This window comes from Fusarium phalaenopsidis, assembly GCF_050370095.1.
Source record: "Fusarium phalaenopsidis strain FUZ10S chromosome Unknown contig_32282, whole genome shotgun sequence".
NCBI classification, from domain to species: Eukaryota; Fungi; Ascomycota; class Sordariomycetes; order Hypocreales; family Nectriaceae; genus Fusarium; species Fusarium phalaenopsidis.
Window position 1 is genome coordinate 293,036 of NW_028145415.1, and position 13,672 is coordinate 306,707.

The 13,672-nt window shown below is 50.6% G+C and overlaps 7 protein-coding genes across 7 annotated transcripts; 3 read left to right on the top strand and 4 right to left on the bottom strand.

Annotated features, from left to right (window-relative positions):
- Positions 1-45: 45 nt before the first annotated feature.
- LRP88_01849 (uncharacterized protein) lies at positions 46-624 on the bottom strand (the record flags this gene model as incomplete). The annotated part of the gene is made up of 1 exon (XM_083238522.1): positions 46-624. The coding sequence occupies one exon, from the start codon at positions 622-624 to the stop codon at positions 46-48; it is 579 nt and encodes a 192-aa protein (XP_083105630.1).
- A 552-nt stretch (positions 625-1,176) lies between these two features.
- On the bottom strand, positions 1,177-2,178 carry LRP88_01850 (uncharacterized protein; the record flags this gene model as incomplete). Its single annotated transcript, XM_083238523.1, has 1 exon — positions 1,177-2,178. One exon carries the CDS (start codon positions 2,176-2,178, stop codon positions 1,177-1,179), a length of 1,002 nt encoding a protein of 333 aa, XP_083105631.1.
- A 1,180-nt stretch (positions 2,179-3,358) lies between these two features.
- On the top strand, positions 3,359-3,974 carry LRP88_01851 (beta-class carbonic anhydrase; the record flags this gene model as incomplete). The annotated part of the gene is made up of 3 exons (XM_083238524.1): positions 3,359-3,456; positions 3,518-3,695; positions 3,750-3,974. The coding sequence occupies 3 exons, from the start codon at positions 3,359-3,361 to the stop codon at positions 3,972-3,974; spliced, it is 501 nt and encodes a 166-aa protein (XP_083105632.1).
- Positions 3,975-4,220: 246 nt separating this feature from the next.
- On the bottom strand, positions 4,221-5,735 carry LRP88_01852 (uncharacterized protein; the record flags this gene model as incomplete). Its single annotated transcript, XM_083238525.1, has 6 exons — positions 4,221-4,315; positions 4,367-4,495; positions 4,543-4,936; positions 4,984-5,123; positions 5,185-5,357; positions 5,410-5,735. 6 exons carry the CDS (start codon positions 5,733-5,735, stop codon positions 4,221-4,223), a joined length of 1,257 nt encoding a protein of 418 aa, XP_083105633.1.
- A 406-nt stretch (positions 5,736-6,141) lies between these two features.
- Positions 6,142-8,551, top strand: LRP88_01853 (sodium:solute symporter family protein; the record flags this gene model as incomplete). The annotated part of the gene is made up of 10 exons (XM_083238526.1): positions 6,142-6,208; positions 6,256-6,466; positions 6,516-6,799; positions 6,886-7,117; positions 7,177-7,209; positions 7,301-7,366; positions 7,418-7,563; positions 7,611-7,814; positions 7,927-8,311; positions 8,359-8,551. The coding sequence occupies 10 exons, from the start codon at positions 6,142-6,144 to the stop codon at positions 8,549-8,551; spliced, it is 1,821 nt and encodes a 606-aa protein (XP_083105634.1).
- A 2,358-nt stretch (positions 8,552-10,909) lies between these two features.
- Positions 10,910-11,993, top strand: LRP88_01854 (uncharacterized protein; the record flags this gene model as incomplete). The annotated part of the gene is made up of 4 exons (XM_083238527.1): positions 10,910-11,161; positions 11,225-11,712; positions 11,763-11,789; positions 11,984-11,993. 4 exons carry the CDS (start codon positions 10,910-10,912, stop codon positions 11,991-11,993), a joined length of 777 nt encoding a protein of 258 aa, XP_083105635.1.
- A 699-nt stretch (positions 11,994-12,692) lies between these two features.
- LRP88_01855 (uncharacterized protein) lies at positions 12,693-12,970 on the bottom strand (the record flags this gene model as incomplete). Its single annotated transcript, XM_083238528.1, has 2 exons — positions 12,693-12,835; positions 12,895-12,970. The coding sequence occupies 2 exons, from the start codon at positions 12,968-12,970 to the stop codon at positions 12,693-12,695; spliced, it is 219 nt and encodes a 72-aa protein (XP_083105636.1).
- Between the last annotated feature and the right edge of the window lie 702 nt (positions 12,971-13,672).

The following is a 13,672-nucleotide window of genomic DNA, read 5'->3' on the forward strand; positions in this document are numbered from 1 at the left end:
AGGTGTGGCATCCCCAACAAAAGGTGGATTGGAACCGGGCCTAGCTCAGACTGGCAGTGGGAGCCCATCAATACCCACGTTCCTCACGTCCACATCCCCTGATGGCTGGTCATGGGGATCTAGTAAGGGAACATTTTCGTTTCCTCGTTTCCAGCCCTGAACACCTGCTCCTTCTGCTGCCATGCGCTGGAGCTGTAATTGTCCATATGACTTCCACGTTAGAACATCATCTTGCCGCTTGCGCCACCAGATCAGAGTGCGCAGGACGAGTGACGGGAGGATGATAGACAAGCCGCCAACCACAGCAAGCGCAATGAAGCCCGCTTTGTGCAGGTTCTTGAACTCGAGGCTGTGAATCTTTTGAGACGAGCATACGTAATCCATCAAATCCTTCCTTTTCTGTACGACCCACGTAGTATTATCCCTCATGCCAAAGTTGTCCGGATTCTGCGGGCCCAGAGCAACCTTGACGACGCCGAGCTGGACTTTGGCAAGCCCGATCATGAACCAATACTCGACCTCGCGCGTCCATTGATCGTTTGGCAGGGGATTCTGAACACCATGATGTAGGCCAGGATACTTTTTTGCCCTAAGGGCCTCTATGCGGAGATTCTCTATGACCATGTCGATCCCACCGGCCTAGTGCATGGCCCACTGGATTGGGGCGAAAGCAGCGACTTGCTTCATCGACAGCTGATCGATAAGCGTCATGTTTGAGGTGGCATCACCATAACTCGCGAGTGTGGTCCACTCATCCGATCCAGCCTTCGCGAACTGGTATTGGTCGATACAGCCAATGGCTGTGACGGAGTTATCGGGCCAGTAATGGTTAGGCATCAAGTCTTTCTGGTGTTGCTCTGGTAGCGGAAAAGAATGGATCGGTACAAGGGCTGTCATTTTTAAACATGGGAACTGCGTTGTTGTTGAGGAAGACGATAGTGAGGTCGGCGTCATCTCGGCGCAGCTCGGGGATTGGCTTGAAAAGCTGCAGATAGGAAGCGTTACCTACCATACGGCCTTTGTATTCAAACTAGCTACATTATCGACGAAGCAAACCTTAATTCCTCAAGATGCGCTCCAGAACTGCCACCAGGAATTGTATTTATTCAACGTATTTCATTTGTGACAAGTGAAGCATCTTCTGTAATATTGTAACCCATCAAAAAAAATCCCCTTCTACATGTTCAAGTCATCCGCCTTTCCAAATTGCCAAAGAGTGCCCTCCTTCATGGCAGCCATCATCCACTCACGACAAGCATGATCTGTTCTTACAAACTGCTTCCCGAACATGGGCACTGAAAACTTGACGGCAGACACGAGACCTTGTGGGTCATGTGTATTCGCGTCCGTCTCATCGATCAACGACGGCGTGAACTCATGATCGGCAAGCACAATACTTATCGGCCTCGCCAGCTTCGGGTCACCTCCGGTCTCGAGCCGCCAGTGCTGTCCGATGGCCTCCTTGAAGTTCCATCTCTGTATTCTGTACAGACGTGGCCGGGCTATCACCATGTGTTCGAGGTGTTTTGCTCTGGCCACGCGGTGCCATAGATCCTCCTCGGCGAGGTCCACCTGGAAACCCGCCAAACTTCGAAGTTTCGGCCATCGTTCCCAGATGCCCAAGTCATTCGTCCAAAAGTCAACGGTGCGCAAACCTCCCACTGTCACAAACTCCTCGACGTTGCCGAGGGCACTGAGTCCATCGAATAGGCCTTGGCCAAGATGCAGGTCAAGCTCATTCTCCTGGGCAAACCTAGGAGCGGGTAGCTCCAAGACCAGTCGGCGTACCGAGCCGCCAAGCTCGAAGAGCACCTTGCGGATGAGCGATCCCAGCAATGCCGACTCTTGGGGAGCTGGGGTACAAACGCCCAGGTAAAGAGATGAGGTGTTTTCGAGGGGTGTAATTGGCGGTAGGTTCGTGCTGGGGGTAGATGTCTTGGCGAAGGACAAGCAGTTCCAGAATTTCTGGATCCTTTGGTGACTGTCCAAGTAGACGCAATGCTGCCTTAATAGCCGAGTCGCAGTCCCATAGGTCGCGCGACAAACCTGTGACCAGACGACAAGTAGTTGGGCCTCTGGTAGCGATACATCGACTATCGCGTGGGGATTTGTGATCGACAACGAAGCTTCCACAATTTGCAGAATAAGCTCGACAGGGAGACGAGGCTGGTGCGTCATCTTGGCTGATGTGCCGCGTAATCTCAAGCTCCCGAAAACTCGGGCTTTTGTATCTTGGCTATTCTTTGCTGCCTGAAGAGTTTGGGTCTTAGTTCTAGGCTGCAAGAATCGACACGGAAAGGGTGGTTGTCTGATAGTCCAAATGGAGGAATGAGGGTATCACATCCCTGTTAGGCAGCCACGTTTTCCCCTCGTTGTCTAGTCAACAGGATTAATCATCATCAACATACCTTGATACTTGGTTAACCATCCTTACAAGTCCCTTCTCGCATATTTAAAGGATTTTCGTTGCACAATGTCATTGATGACTTTTTCTAATTTGTGTCTTTATCCTTGGAACTCTGTTTCGAGTCAGAGTGGTGGGCGTCCAGCCTGGGCTTTAACCAGTACGAGGAGCCTCAATTCAAGCACCTCATAACTAGCTGCCTAGCCACAAGCATCCTTGCAGAGGAATTTCAGTCCCCCTTTTGAAATGACTATCGCGAAACCTACCCTAGTTTCATGATATTTTCAAGATCTTCTCCCGGCGTTTGCCAAGTCTACATGGAATGCAAATACCCTATACCAACGGTGGTAACTAGGGGATGTAGGCAAAGAACATTGCAACTTTGCCATTTACTGAGTATGGTGGATTCTCCTTTTTTATTCACGGCGCTAAATTAGATGTGTCCGGCTTGAAAATGAGGCTTAAAGGTAAGACGCATTCGTGGTTTAAAGGAAGCCATAGTTATCAAGAGACCTATACAAATATCTTGCTCCTCATCCTTAAACTAAGACCAACCGTCAATAAGCCCCTAACTTTGCTCTATGATTGTGAAACTATGCCACTATTTTGTGAACAAGAGAGCTAAGGTAGATGGTATCGTTCGGGGAACAAGCTGAGTGATGAGGTACCCCGGAAGCAAGATATCGGCCTCAATGAATCCCGCGGAGAATTGAGCCGGGAGCTGAGACTTCGACCGCTTCTAATTACCTATCGCAGCAGATTAAGGTGGGTGACGAATCCTGCCAAATTGCGAAGCGTGATCCAAAATGACGACTATCGATGCTATCCCGCATTCAGCCCATCCCCACCTCCCATGAATGTTTGATGCGGAACTGCTCATTCATAAAGTGAGGCGACGCTCAGGCATGGCTACTTTCATTTCCAAGCCAGTTGTTTTTTCCTGCCCCTCTAACCATGTCTTTTGTCCGATCCGTCATCCCTGAATTTGAGGCCGCGAATCAGAAATATGCGGCCCAGTTCAACAAAGGCGACCTGCCTCTCCCACCAGGACGGTAAGGGATACACGCAGTTTATCCGCTTCATCAATCTAATTGGGCGTTTTTTTTTTTATAGAAAGGTGGCAGTCGTAGCGTGCATGGATGCTCGCCTTGACCCTGCCAAGGTGCTTGGGTTAGAAGAGGGTGACGCTCATGTCATTCGAAATGCCGGTGGCCGTACTATTGATGCCATTCGTTCTCTCGTCATCTCGCAACAACTCCTCGGCACACGAGAGATTGTCATTGTCCACCATGTAAGAGATCGAAATGGATTTAAGCCACCATTGGAAACGCTAACAGGCGGTTAGACAGACTGCGGCATGCTGACATTTTCTGATGTCGAGCTCAAGGAGAAGATCCGGGACGAGTTAAAAGAGGACGCAGAACATATTGCCTTTTTACCATTTGGAGATTTGAGGAAAAGTGTTCTGGATGATATTGCCATTGTAAAGAAAAACTCCTTGTTGCTCGACGTTCCTATTACGGGATACATCTACGATGTCAAGACTGGCAAAATTGAGAAGGTAGAATAGCGAGGAAGATCAGTCGTGTAGTAAGACTTTAGAACGAGATATCATTCAACAACTTTCGTTACCAACATGCCCAGTAGTATGTGACAGGGGAATATAAGCTCCGCGGTTGGGAGCCTGTCTGTTCGGATATACACAGCTGGCTAAATCCGGACCCGTCATCCAAAGACAAACTGACTCAAACATACAACGTTAAAATTCCCTACTGACTAGTCATTCTTACTTACCCGCAGCCCATGGATCCCCAGTCTAAGTGTACCAGCTCGGTTCAGGGATCTCCCCCAACAAGGCCCAGCTGCCCACTTCACGGAACTTGTAAGCGATTGGGTCGTGCAGAGAGTGGACTAGACGTCATTTTAGCGCCGTACAGCAAATATCTAACGGTTCCCACTTACGGCGAGTATTGCGCCAGAACCTGTCAAAGCCGTACTTTGACAGGCCAGATGAGGCGCCGGTTAGCTCAAAGAACTTGCTGCTCACCGTAATGGCGGCTTCGATTGCAGTCGCTTTTGATGCTGCTACCTCTGCTTTGGGTTAGTGAACATGTAAAGACAAGGGAGGATCTACTCACGGACTGCAATCTCGCCACGTGCTTCCTGGGTGAGCTCCTCTCTTGGAGCATGGATGAGCTTCGATATGCGCTCAGCTGTGCGGTCCACGAGGGCCTCGGCTGCCCAGAGCGAAGCTTGTAAGCGTCCGTAGCCTTCTCGGATATACCATTCGTCGGTGGCCTTGGCCTTGTCATCTCCGCCATACGGCCAAGCTCGAGTGCGAGTGCGGGTGTACTCGGTGGCAGCTTCAAGCGCTCCAATGCCAACACCAACGTGGACAGCTGCAAACTGAAGCTGCACTGGCGGGAGAATGAAGTCGTGGTATGCATCTCGGGGTGTGAGCTCCTTGTTCTCGTAACCGGCAATGTGCTCCCAGGAGACACGCACGTTGCGGATGACACATCCTCCGGATTCCTGAAGCCCATCAGCTCAAATCTCAGAAGTGGCCGAGTTGGACTCACCGTTAGGCGTTGTCCGATAACGTCCCAGTCGCCCTTGAACGAGATCCCAGGGTCCTTTGTGGAGACGTAGGCAAAAACATGGGTCTTTGCTTCATCCTCAAGGACCCCCTCTAGGACGGTCACGTCACTGATAACGCCCCCTGCATTGCGGAGAAGGAAGGATTTAGCACCGGAAATATCGGTCAGAGCTAGAGAACCTACCGGTGGAGAAGAACTTGTCACCGTTGAAGACAAGCGAGTCCCCCTCATCCCGAGCAATCATGTCAGCGTTGCGAGGGTTGACGGCACCGCCAAGATAATAGTTGCCTTCGGTGAACTCCCGGAGCCAGCGGCGTGCCTGCAGGGGCGTTCCGAGGATTTGGGAGCTCCAGAACCTTTTCCGCGTCAGTGGTATCTCACGGGATAGCTTGAAGATGCAGGCCATACCATGAGTAGTGGTTGCCAATCAAGTGACCGATACTCCCATCAGCCTTGGCAATCTCTGTAGTCACCTTGTATGAAGTCTGCCAGGTCTCTCCTCCACCGCCGAACTCGCGGGGTCCGAGAAGGTTGACGAGCCCAGCGTCCTTGAGGAGCTGGACTTCAGCAAAGGGAGTTTTGCTGGCAGCATCTCGCTCAGCTGCGTCGAGCTTGAGAATGTCTGCTACTTCTCTGGCGCGCTTGACCCATCCCAAAGGCGTATCCGGCTTGGGTTCTTCCTCCCACCGCTTGTTGGCCTGGACACGAGCCTGCTCGGCTTTGAAACTCTGCATGGTGAGGGGTTTTCTGTCGAATGTGTGTGTTACTGTATCAGAGGGGGAGAAGACGTCTCTGGTTGGGTGCGAGGCGGAGTGGTGTGCTACCAAAGGCTGATGATGGGGGGTTTTATAGACGAGATGATTCGTCTATCTCGACGGGCTTGTCGACAGGGAAATATTTCCGCCTACAGGGATCTGGCGGAGGTAGTACGGATGAGTTGGATGAATATCCTTGGTGTTTCGCCATTGAGCTGAGCTGTCACGCCTTTGCAGCTATTTGGTCCTGATGCTTGCTTGATCCACCGTGAAGTGGGATAAGCTCGTGGCTCATGCAAGAATTTAAGACGCTGGATTCTCCAAGATCTACTGCATCCCCTCTTACAGATCATCCTTGGGCTCTCGGCTGTTCAACGACTACACGATGTCTGAGACAGGAATATTCCCAATTTTCGATTCCGGGGCGGGATATGGAATCATCGTGGGACTAGGTAGGACTCCAATTTCGCCACTTATCCCCCTGCTAAGACTTGCGTAGGCGGCATCTTTGCCATCCTCATGAGTCTCACGACTTTCGCTCTCAAGCGATATTTCTCCGAGGTCCAAGACTCTGAGATGTATCTGACTGCAAAGCGCTCCATTAAAGCTGGTCTTATAGCATCATCTGTGGTATCTTCATGGACACTGAGCGCTACGCTTCTGACGTCGACGACATTTGGATACTCGTACGGTATTGCGTCTACTTTCTGGTAGGAGATAATAACCTTGGCATCATTGCACTCATACTGACTCGCCTAGGTATGGAGCCGGGTGCTCAGTCCCAATCCTAACATTCGCCGTCCTCGCCATTGAGCTCAAGAGAAAGGCGCCAAACGCACACACCTTCTTGGAACTGGTCAAGCACCGCTACGGAGCTCCCGGTCACATCGTGTTGGCTGTCTACTCTCTAATCTACCAGATCTTTATTGCAGTAAATCTTCTGGTCGGTGGAGCTGACGTCTTTCATCTTGTGACTGGCATGAACAAGATCGCTGTGTGCTTTCTGTTTCCCTTGGGAGTCTGCATCTACACTTTGTTCGGTGGTATCAAAGCTACTTTTCTCACAGAGTGGGGTGTGCATAACTCAATGCCTCTTCATACTGCGTTGGTCTTGCTCACACTGTTACAGTGCACACTGTCATTATCTACATTATCATGCTCGCATCAATGTTTGTCATGTACACAACCTCGGATCATGTTGGGTCGCCAGGAAGGATGTGGGAGCTTCTCAAAGACACGTCAGAGATCCGCCCTGTTGAGGGTAATGCTGGGGGAGAACTCCTGACCATGCGGAGCTTTTACGGGGGCCTGGTCGGTCTCATCTTCTTGGGTGGCGGCTTTTCTGCAACTGTAGACTCCCAGTGAGTATTTATCCTCTTCAATGAATTCTGCGTAGGAGACATGCTAATCAAAAACCTAGACTGTTCCAAAAAGCTATTGCTGCTGATCCCAAGTCAACGGTCGCTGGATACCTCTTGGGATCCCTCTGTTGGGTATGTGAGTAGGTCTTGCTCTCGTTCTTGACTGACAGAAAAACAGTTTAGTATCCCCTTTTGTATCGCAACTACCTTTGGTCTTGGAGGTGCTGCTTTGGAATACACAACCTCCTGGTGAGTGATGTCATGTCGTGGAAGCCGCGCTCAACTGATGCTGATTTTCAGGCCTACGTATCCGACTCCCTTGTCACCAGCTGAGATCAACTCGGCTTTAGTCATGCCATATACTGCATACACAATCATGGGAAAAGGTGGCGTTGTAGCCGTTCTTCTCATGGTGTTCCAGGCCATCACAAGCGCCATGAGTTCAGGTGAGACTTCAAGCTGGAAACGCGACTACTAAGTCTAATAGGAGTAGAAACCGTCGCCGTAACCAGCTTGGTCACATATGACTTTTACCGTTCATACATCAACCCCGAGGCGACTGGAGAGAGACTAGTTTTTATCTCCCATATTGCAGTTGTCAGCTTCGGATTGTTGACTGCATGTGTCGCTGTGGGCCTTACCTACGCAGGTTTCTCTGTCACCTTTATCGTGACGGCCATTGGCATTCTCATTGATGGTATGCCATCCCAAAACGTTGACTCTACACTTCTGATGAATGATAGGTGCCGTGATTCCCAGTGCATGCACACTGTTCTGGAAAAGGCAGAGCAAGTATGCGATTGTATTAGTGCCGATCATCAGCTCACTGGCCAGTATTTCGACTTGGATCGGCGTAGCATACCATAAACACGGAACGGTTACCATCGCCACGCTTTCTGATTTCATCCCAACAGTTGCCGGCAACATGCTAGCATTGACTGCACCCATCATCCTCACGCCCCTCATCACGTACTTCAAGCCTGAGAACTACGACTTTGAAAAGTTCAAAGAGCTGCAGCAGGTCGACGACTCTGGCTTTGATGTTAAGGCCCAGACGGAGGGCGTCGCGGTCAAGACTGCCCAAGAGAGAACAGAGGCCGAGCTGGTGAATCTTCAAGGCATCGAGAAGGAGCTATATGTTGCACGAAACTATGCTCTCGGCGCTGCCTTGTTCATTGCTATTTCTCTGACCATGTAAGCCACGATGTATGTAACGCATGAATGGTGCTAACGGTGTGCAGTCTCTGGCCAATCCCCATGTATGGAACGTCTTATGTCTTCAGCAAGCCCTTCTTCACGGGGTGGATCGTGGTTACCTTTATTTGGGCATTCTTTGGGGCCATCGTTGTGACTCTTCTGCCAATTGTAGAGAGCCGAAGGGAGATTTACCTGTTCGTCCGTGCTATCATTACAAGGAGATCAGCATCGGGATGAGTAGACAGGTGGACGAAGCGATCATGTAAAAAGATCCATCTCTCATTTCGTGGATACAGTAGGATATCAACGGCCCAGTCTCTTGATGTTCGAAAATGCGCACGTTACTTAATAATTTGTCACTGGTTCCACCCACGATAATGCACGTTGTTCTCCATGTCTGAGCGCGACGGAGAACCCTTGCGCCCTATGGGCCATGGCACACGAGTCAAGATAATATTAGATACGTATTACCTAAATCAGTGGAAAGGAATAGCATATTCTACTCCAAGGAGCTTAAACGTAGAGTAGAGGAAGATGACAAGATGAATCTCTTGGTCATGGTTGACTTGATAGTTTCGGTCCACGACAAGAATGAGATGCTAATTTCCCTAGGCCCAATGGCAAGAGAATTACCTCAAATATAGCTCCTTAATTGACAAAGCAAGGTTTGCTCGTGATTGGAGCTTAGGGTTCTTGGTCCAAGTGAGATGTGATAGTTTTCGAAGCGATAGTGACTCGAAACCATGTTGAACCAACCTGGGAGAAACAGGTAGGAACATCCGGCGTCAATGCCCCTTAAGAAAATCCCTGCCAGGTAGAATTTGCCACAAGAACAACTTCTCCTGGGCCTTATTTATATGCCCCAACCTGAAAATCCGATCGTCTCCTCTTCCGTCTTCCCCGCCTGGAGTGTGTATCCACAGAGGGTCTCGCAACGGCTGGTCCAGACGCAAACATGGGGTCGAGTGGAGGATGCGGGTGAATGAGTCGTCGCTCGGACACAGCCCACCTACCTCCTCATTCCAATCACCTCAACAAGCAGATTGTGGTTTCCCATCTCCAATCTCTCCCGAAAGCTCAGAGCAAGTCTACTAGATAAGGCCCACGAAGGTGAACCACTTGGAAACTCGCCCAGTGCATCGACTATTTGAGAGCTGGAACGCCAGTCATCGTCGAGCCTCAATAAACCTCGTGCTAAACGGCCCAGACCACGCTAGAGAGAGCACAGATTCAGAAGCCGCGTGTGTGTGCTAATTATTAAGCGGCACTCGAGACAAGACCCCTGCCAAGCTAGAGTGCAATTACGGAGGTATCCGTCCACAATCTGACGAGTTGGTTGACACACGTGTGTTGGTGGCATGTGGCATGTTGTCAGGTTCAGCTGCTGACGGGTTCAAGCTCCTCTTTGAGTGCCAGGAGCGCAAACAGCGGCTCTTTCGAGACAGGGACAAGCCTTTGGCGCAACAGCTAGCGCAAGCCACTGTCCGACGCCTGCAGCGCGCTTGGTTGCTCTGATGTCGCTGGTGACGAAGAGGGCTGCGTCCGTTCAGTGCGCTGACGGCTCTCTATTCCCCCTTGGGCAAGTCTAAACACCCATGAGACGCATGACAATAGCCTTCTTGACGGCAGATGCGAAGAAACGGCTATTCTGCGGCAGAGATCTGTCTCAGATCGACCCCGAGTCAGTCGCAGACGAATTTCCGTGACAGGAGCAGTTAACCTTCCGGCGAATGTTCGAGATTGGGCCTAGTGCTGGTCTAGGGCATTCGTATCGCGCCCGTTCTCGCCAGCTAACGACCGCTAGAGCATGGCAGCGATAATTCACTGTCCAATACGCGTATGCTCTCGTGAAGTGGGTTGGTCGCAGTCCCGCAGGCTAGACTGGGCTGGACCACCTCCGATGATGGTCTTTGGGGGCCAAAATAACACTGGAATTGCGTGGTGCGAGTCACAGCCAAATGTTGTCCATGTTTTTTACCCCAGGTGGCCCAAGTCCTTCTCCACTGATCATCATCATGCTTTCCCCAGGCTCCCCACTGATCCCCAGGTCGTAAAAAGCAAAGATCATGTTGTACTTGAAGCTTGACAGGAATCCGATTCAGCCTTATCAAGAGAACCATGCATATCGCACTTAAAATCCCTGATGACCTGCATGGCTCGATTTGTCATTTCCTGTGGCTTATCGGCCAACCCGTACCGTCACGGCAAACGACTCAAGCAAAAAAGCCGCGGTCGTTACGACGGGGGGCACGGCCAATAGCCAAGCCTCGATCCAGGGGTCCAGCCCAGACCTGAGTCGGCAATCGAAATAGCCTCCCCTCCACACCCGCATCCTTTCCCCAGGCCAAGGATCCTGGAGCCGGCGTCAGACAGAGAGCCTGTTTTGGCCCACACCGGAACTTCCCCGTCGAACCTTGTGCATTCAAAGAGTCTAGGGCGTTAGATAATTGGGTGAACTACCGACACAGCTCTGGATGCCCCTGAAGGAGAAGAGCAACGTCTGGGGCACAGATACTTGTATTTGACGGGTCCGCCCACTGTCTTGGCTTGAGCGGCTCGCTTCATTCCTTTGCAGCTCGGAACGACCAGCGAAAAATGTCGACAACCACAGCAGTACCCGAGTTCTTTGAACTCAGCTGGTCGATCCTCTTCACCGTCTGCATGGGAAATGTCTTCTTTGGCTTTCTCGTTTGTGGTATTACGAGGTTCACCCCTCTGGCCCTGGTGCCGATTATCACATCTGCAGCTGGAGCCATCGCAAATGGCCTCTGTTACTACGCCAACTATGGGAACCACCCACCCATTCCCACAGCCGTGACGTCGACTCTTGGGGATATCCTCTGGCCGGTATGAACATTGGTATTGACCCTTAGATAAGACATGACGAACTGACAATTTTCGCGTCATCAGATTCAAGAAGTGGGATTGCTTGGGTACAGCTACATGATCCTTCAGCAGCTTCTAACTGGAAGCCGCCGGCGAATATTCCAAGGATTATTCTGGAGCTTCATCGGAGTCATCGTCGTGGTCCGTGTAGTCATCATCGTCTTCAGGGTGCAGTACATCCTGCACCACAACGAGAATCATCTCGTCACCGTCAACTACGTCCACATCGGATACTTTGGCTCCATCGCCATTCTTGAGTGCATCAGCGCCTATTTCCTCATCACGACTCTGGTTGCCGCTGAGCGTGCATCTCTTCAAGCCGCGCTGCGAGTTGGTCTCTTCAGGTACCTGGCGCGAAGCACAGAAATTCGGGTGGCTCTTCTTGCAGTCCAGGGTGTTTTCCGAACGGTTACCCATGCCATCAAGACTCCGGGGCAACAAGTGAGCAACATCGGAAGCCAGCTTGATCGATTCGCCTACGCTCTCCTCTGTCTGTTTCCTGTCGTCTTATAGTAAGTATTTGTCTCATCTTCAGCTTGTCCATGAACTGACCGCCATGAAGCATCGATTTGCTGGCGTCCAAACTCAAGTCAGGAAACGGCGGATCATCATCCTACACTGGAGCCAATGGCAAGACCCAGTCCAAGAACCGGCAAGAAGCTTCGGCCAGAGTTATCACCATTGACAGGAAGGGGGGCGAGGAGGCAGTGTATGAGTCAAGGATAACTACTCGGAGACACAGTTCGCAGGAGTGCATCATGGAGACTGAGTCTTTCGGGACAGGTCCATCTGATGTTCCTCTTGAGGAATTAGATGTGACTGCTCATACAAATGATCGGCGACATAGTCGGGGTGGACCTTGAAATGGTTGATATGTTGATTCCCTGTATTCCTAGCCAAGCGAACACATTTGTGTAGATAGCTACCTTAATATTTTCTTAATCTGTTCAACCGACATTCCCAAGTTACTCTCTCCAATAACTTCGAAAGCGACTCTCGATTCAGTTTACGTAGCTCCATGATGAATCACACCGTCATCTATGCAGATCTTGAGGAGGGCAGAGAAGGCCGAAAATATCTTATCAAAGGCACCTACTGATAGATCACATTAAGCATAACGGTCAACAGCATGTCCTTCGTTCATGGCATGGACCAGCAAGGAGATATGTCAACAGCCCACTGTGTTCATATCAAAGCGAGATGATATATACATGGCTTGAGCACAGAAGGACAATACACGGCCCTTGCCATGGAATGGCATAGCAGTGAGCACGGCAGAAAGGAGTTTCAAGTTTATGGAGAAGGAATGACTATCTGCCTAAACGAGAGTCTTTACATATCCAGCCTCCACTCCCCCGCTTCACTACGGGCCATGGCCCCCTGGTGTTAACCATCCGAGGTTGGTCCTTGTCTCGAACCATCATTGCCTCAGACACTCCCACGATGCCACACATGCGCCTCACGTGTGATCGGTTCCCCAGACACAGCATCTTTAAATGCAGCCGCAAATATCCTGGCAGGCAAGAATGCAGCTGAGGTTGCCAAATGGGTCGGGGGTGATGCACCAGTCCAGGTAGCACTGCTCATAGCACTTTCTGTCGCAGGCCTGAAGACGTGTTTCAGCAGAGGATAGGGCTATGTTTTGTTAGTGATACTGCTTTTTTCCGATGTTCGAAGGGAGTGCTTGCCTGCACTAAAGTCTGCCTCAGTAGGCAGAGCCGTACCAGCGGCAGCCAAGGTAGCGAGGACGGTGACAAGAGTGAACTTCATGTTGACTGAAGAGATAAAAAAGACTGCTTGTAGTTGAGATGCTGAGTAGATAAAAGAGGTATGAGAGTTGCTGGTGCTTGCTATTGCTTGCTGGTGAAATGGTGAGACCGAACGAAGAGAGAACTCGGCGCTCTTTTATAGTTTTATTTTCCTGTCTGATCTTGTTTTCACTTTACTTCCTCCTTCACTGCCCTGAGTTCTTTTCCCGTTATCCTCTATTTCTCCCTAAGCTTACTTTTGTCTTGGCGTTGCTTGGCTAAACATCTATGGCTCTGCATCCTCCATACTCCCCCACAACTCAATCTTCCCATCTCTACACAATCCACCAAGATTCCCCGCATAGTTCTTAATTTCCACAAATGAGACAGCACTCACTCTCCATCACGGCAGGCAATCTTACATGTTTTGTTACCTCACTATTAGTTATGATTAGTGTTACCTTTAAAAGCCTCTTGCCTTCCCCTTTCAGCACCACCGCCCCCATGATCGTCAGGCATCGACGCAATGCCAAGATCCCCCACGACGATTATCTCTCAATTAGTAAGTGGTGTCTTTTCTCCTCAGGTCATGAGTACATACCGCATACATACCAAAGACTAGGCAGTGGTTTGAACAATGCGGGAAGCTCTTTAGGATCAACCTAGAACGTCCACGATTGGAGCGATGAGCCGCTGCCAGGCCCGACCCGCGACGGCCCGGTTA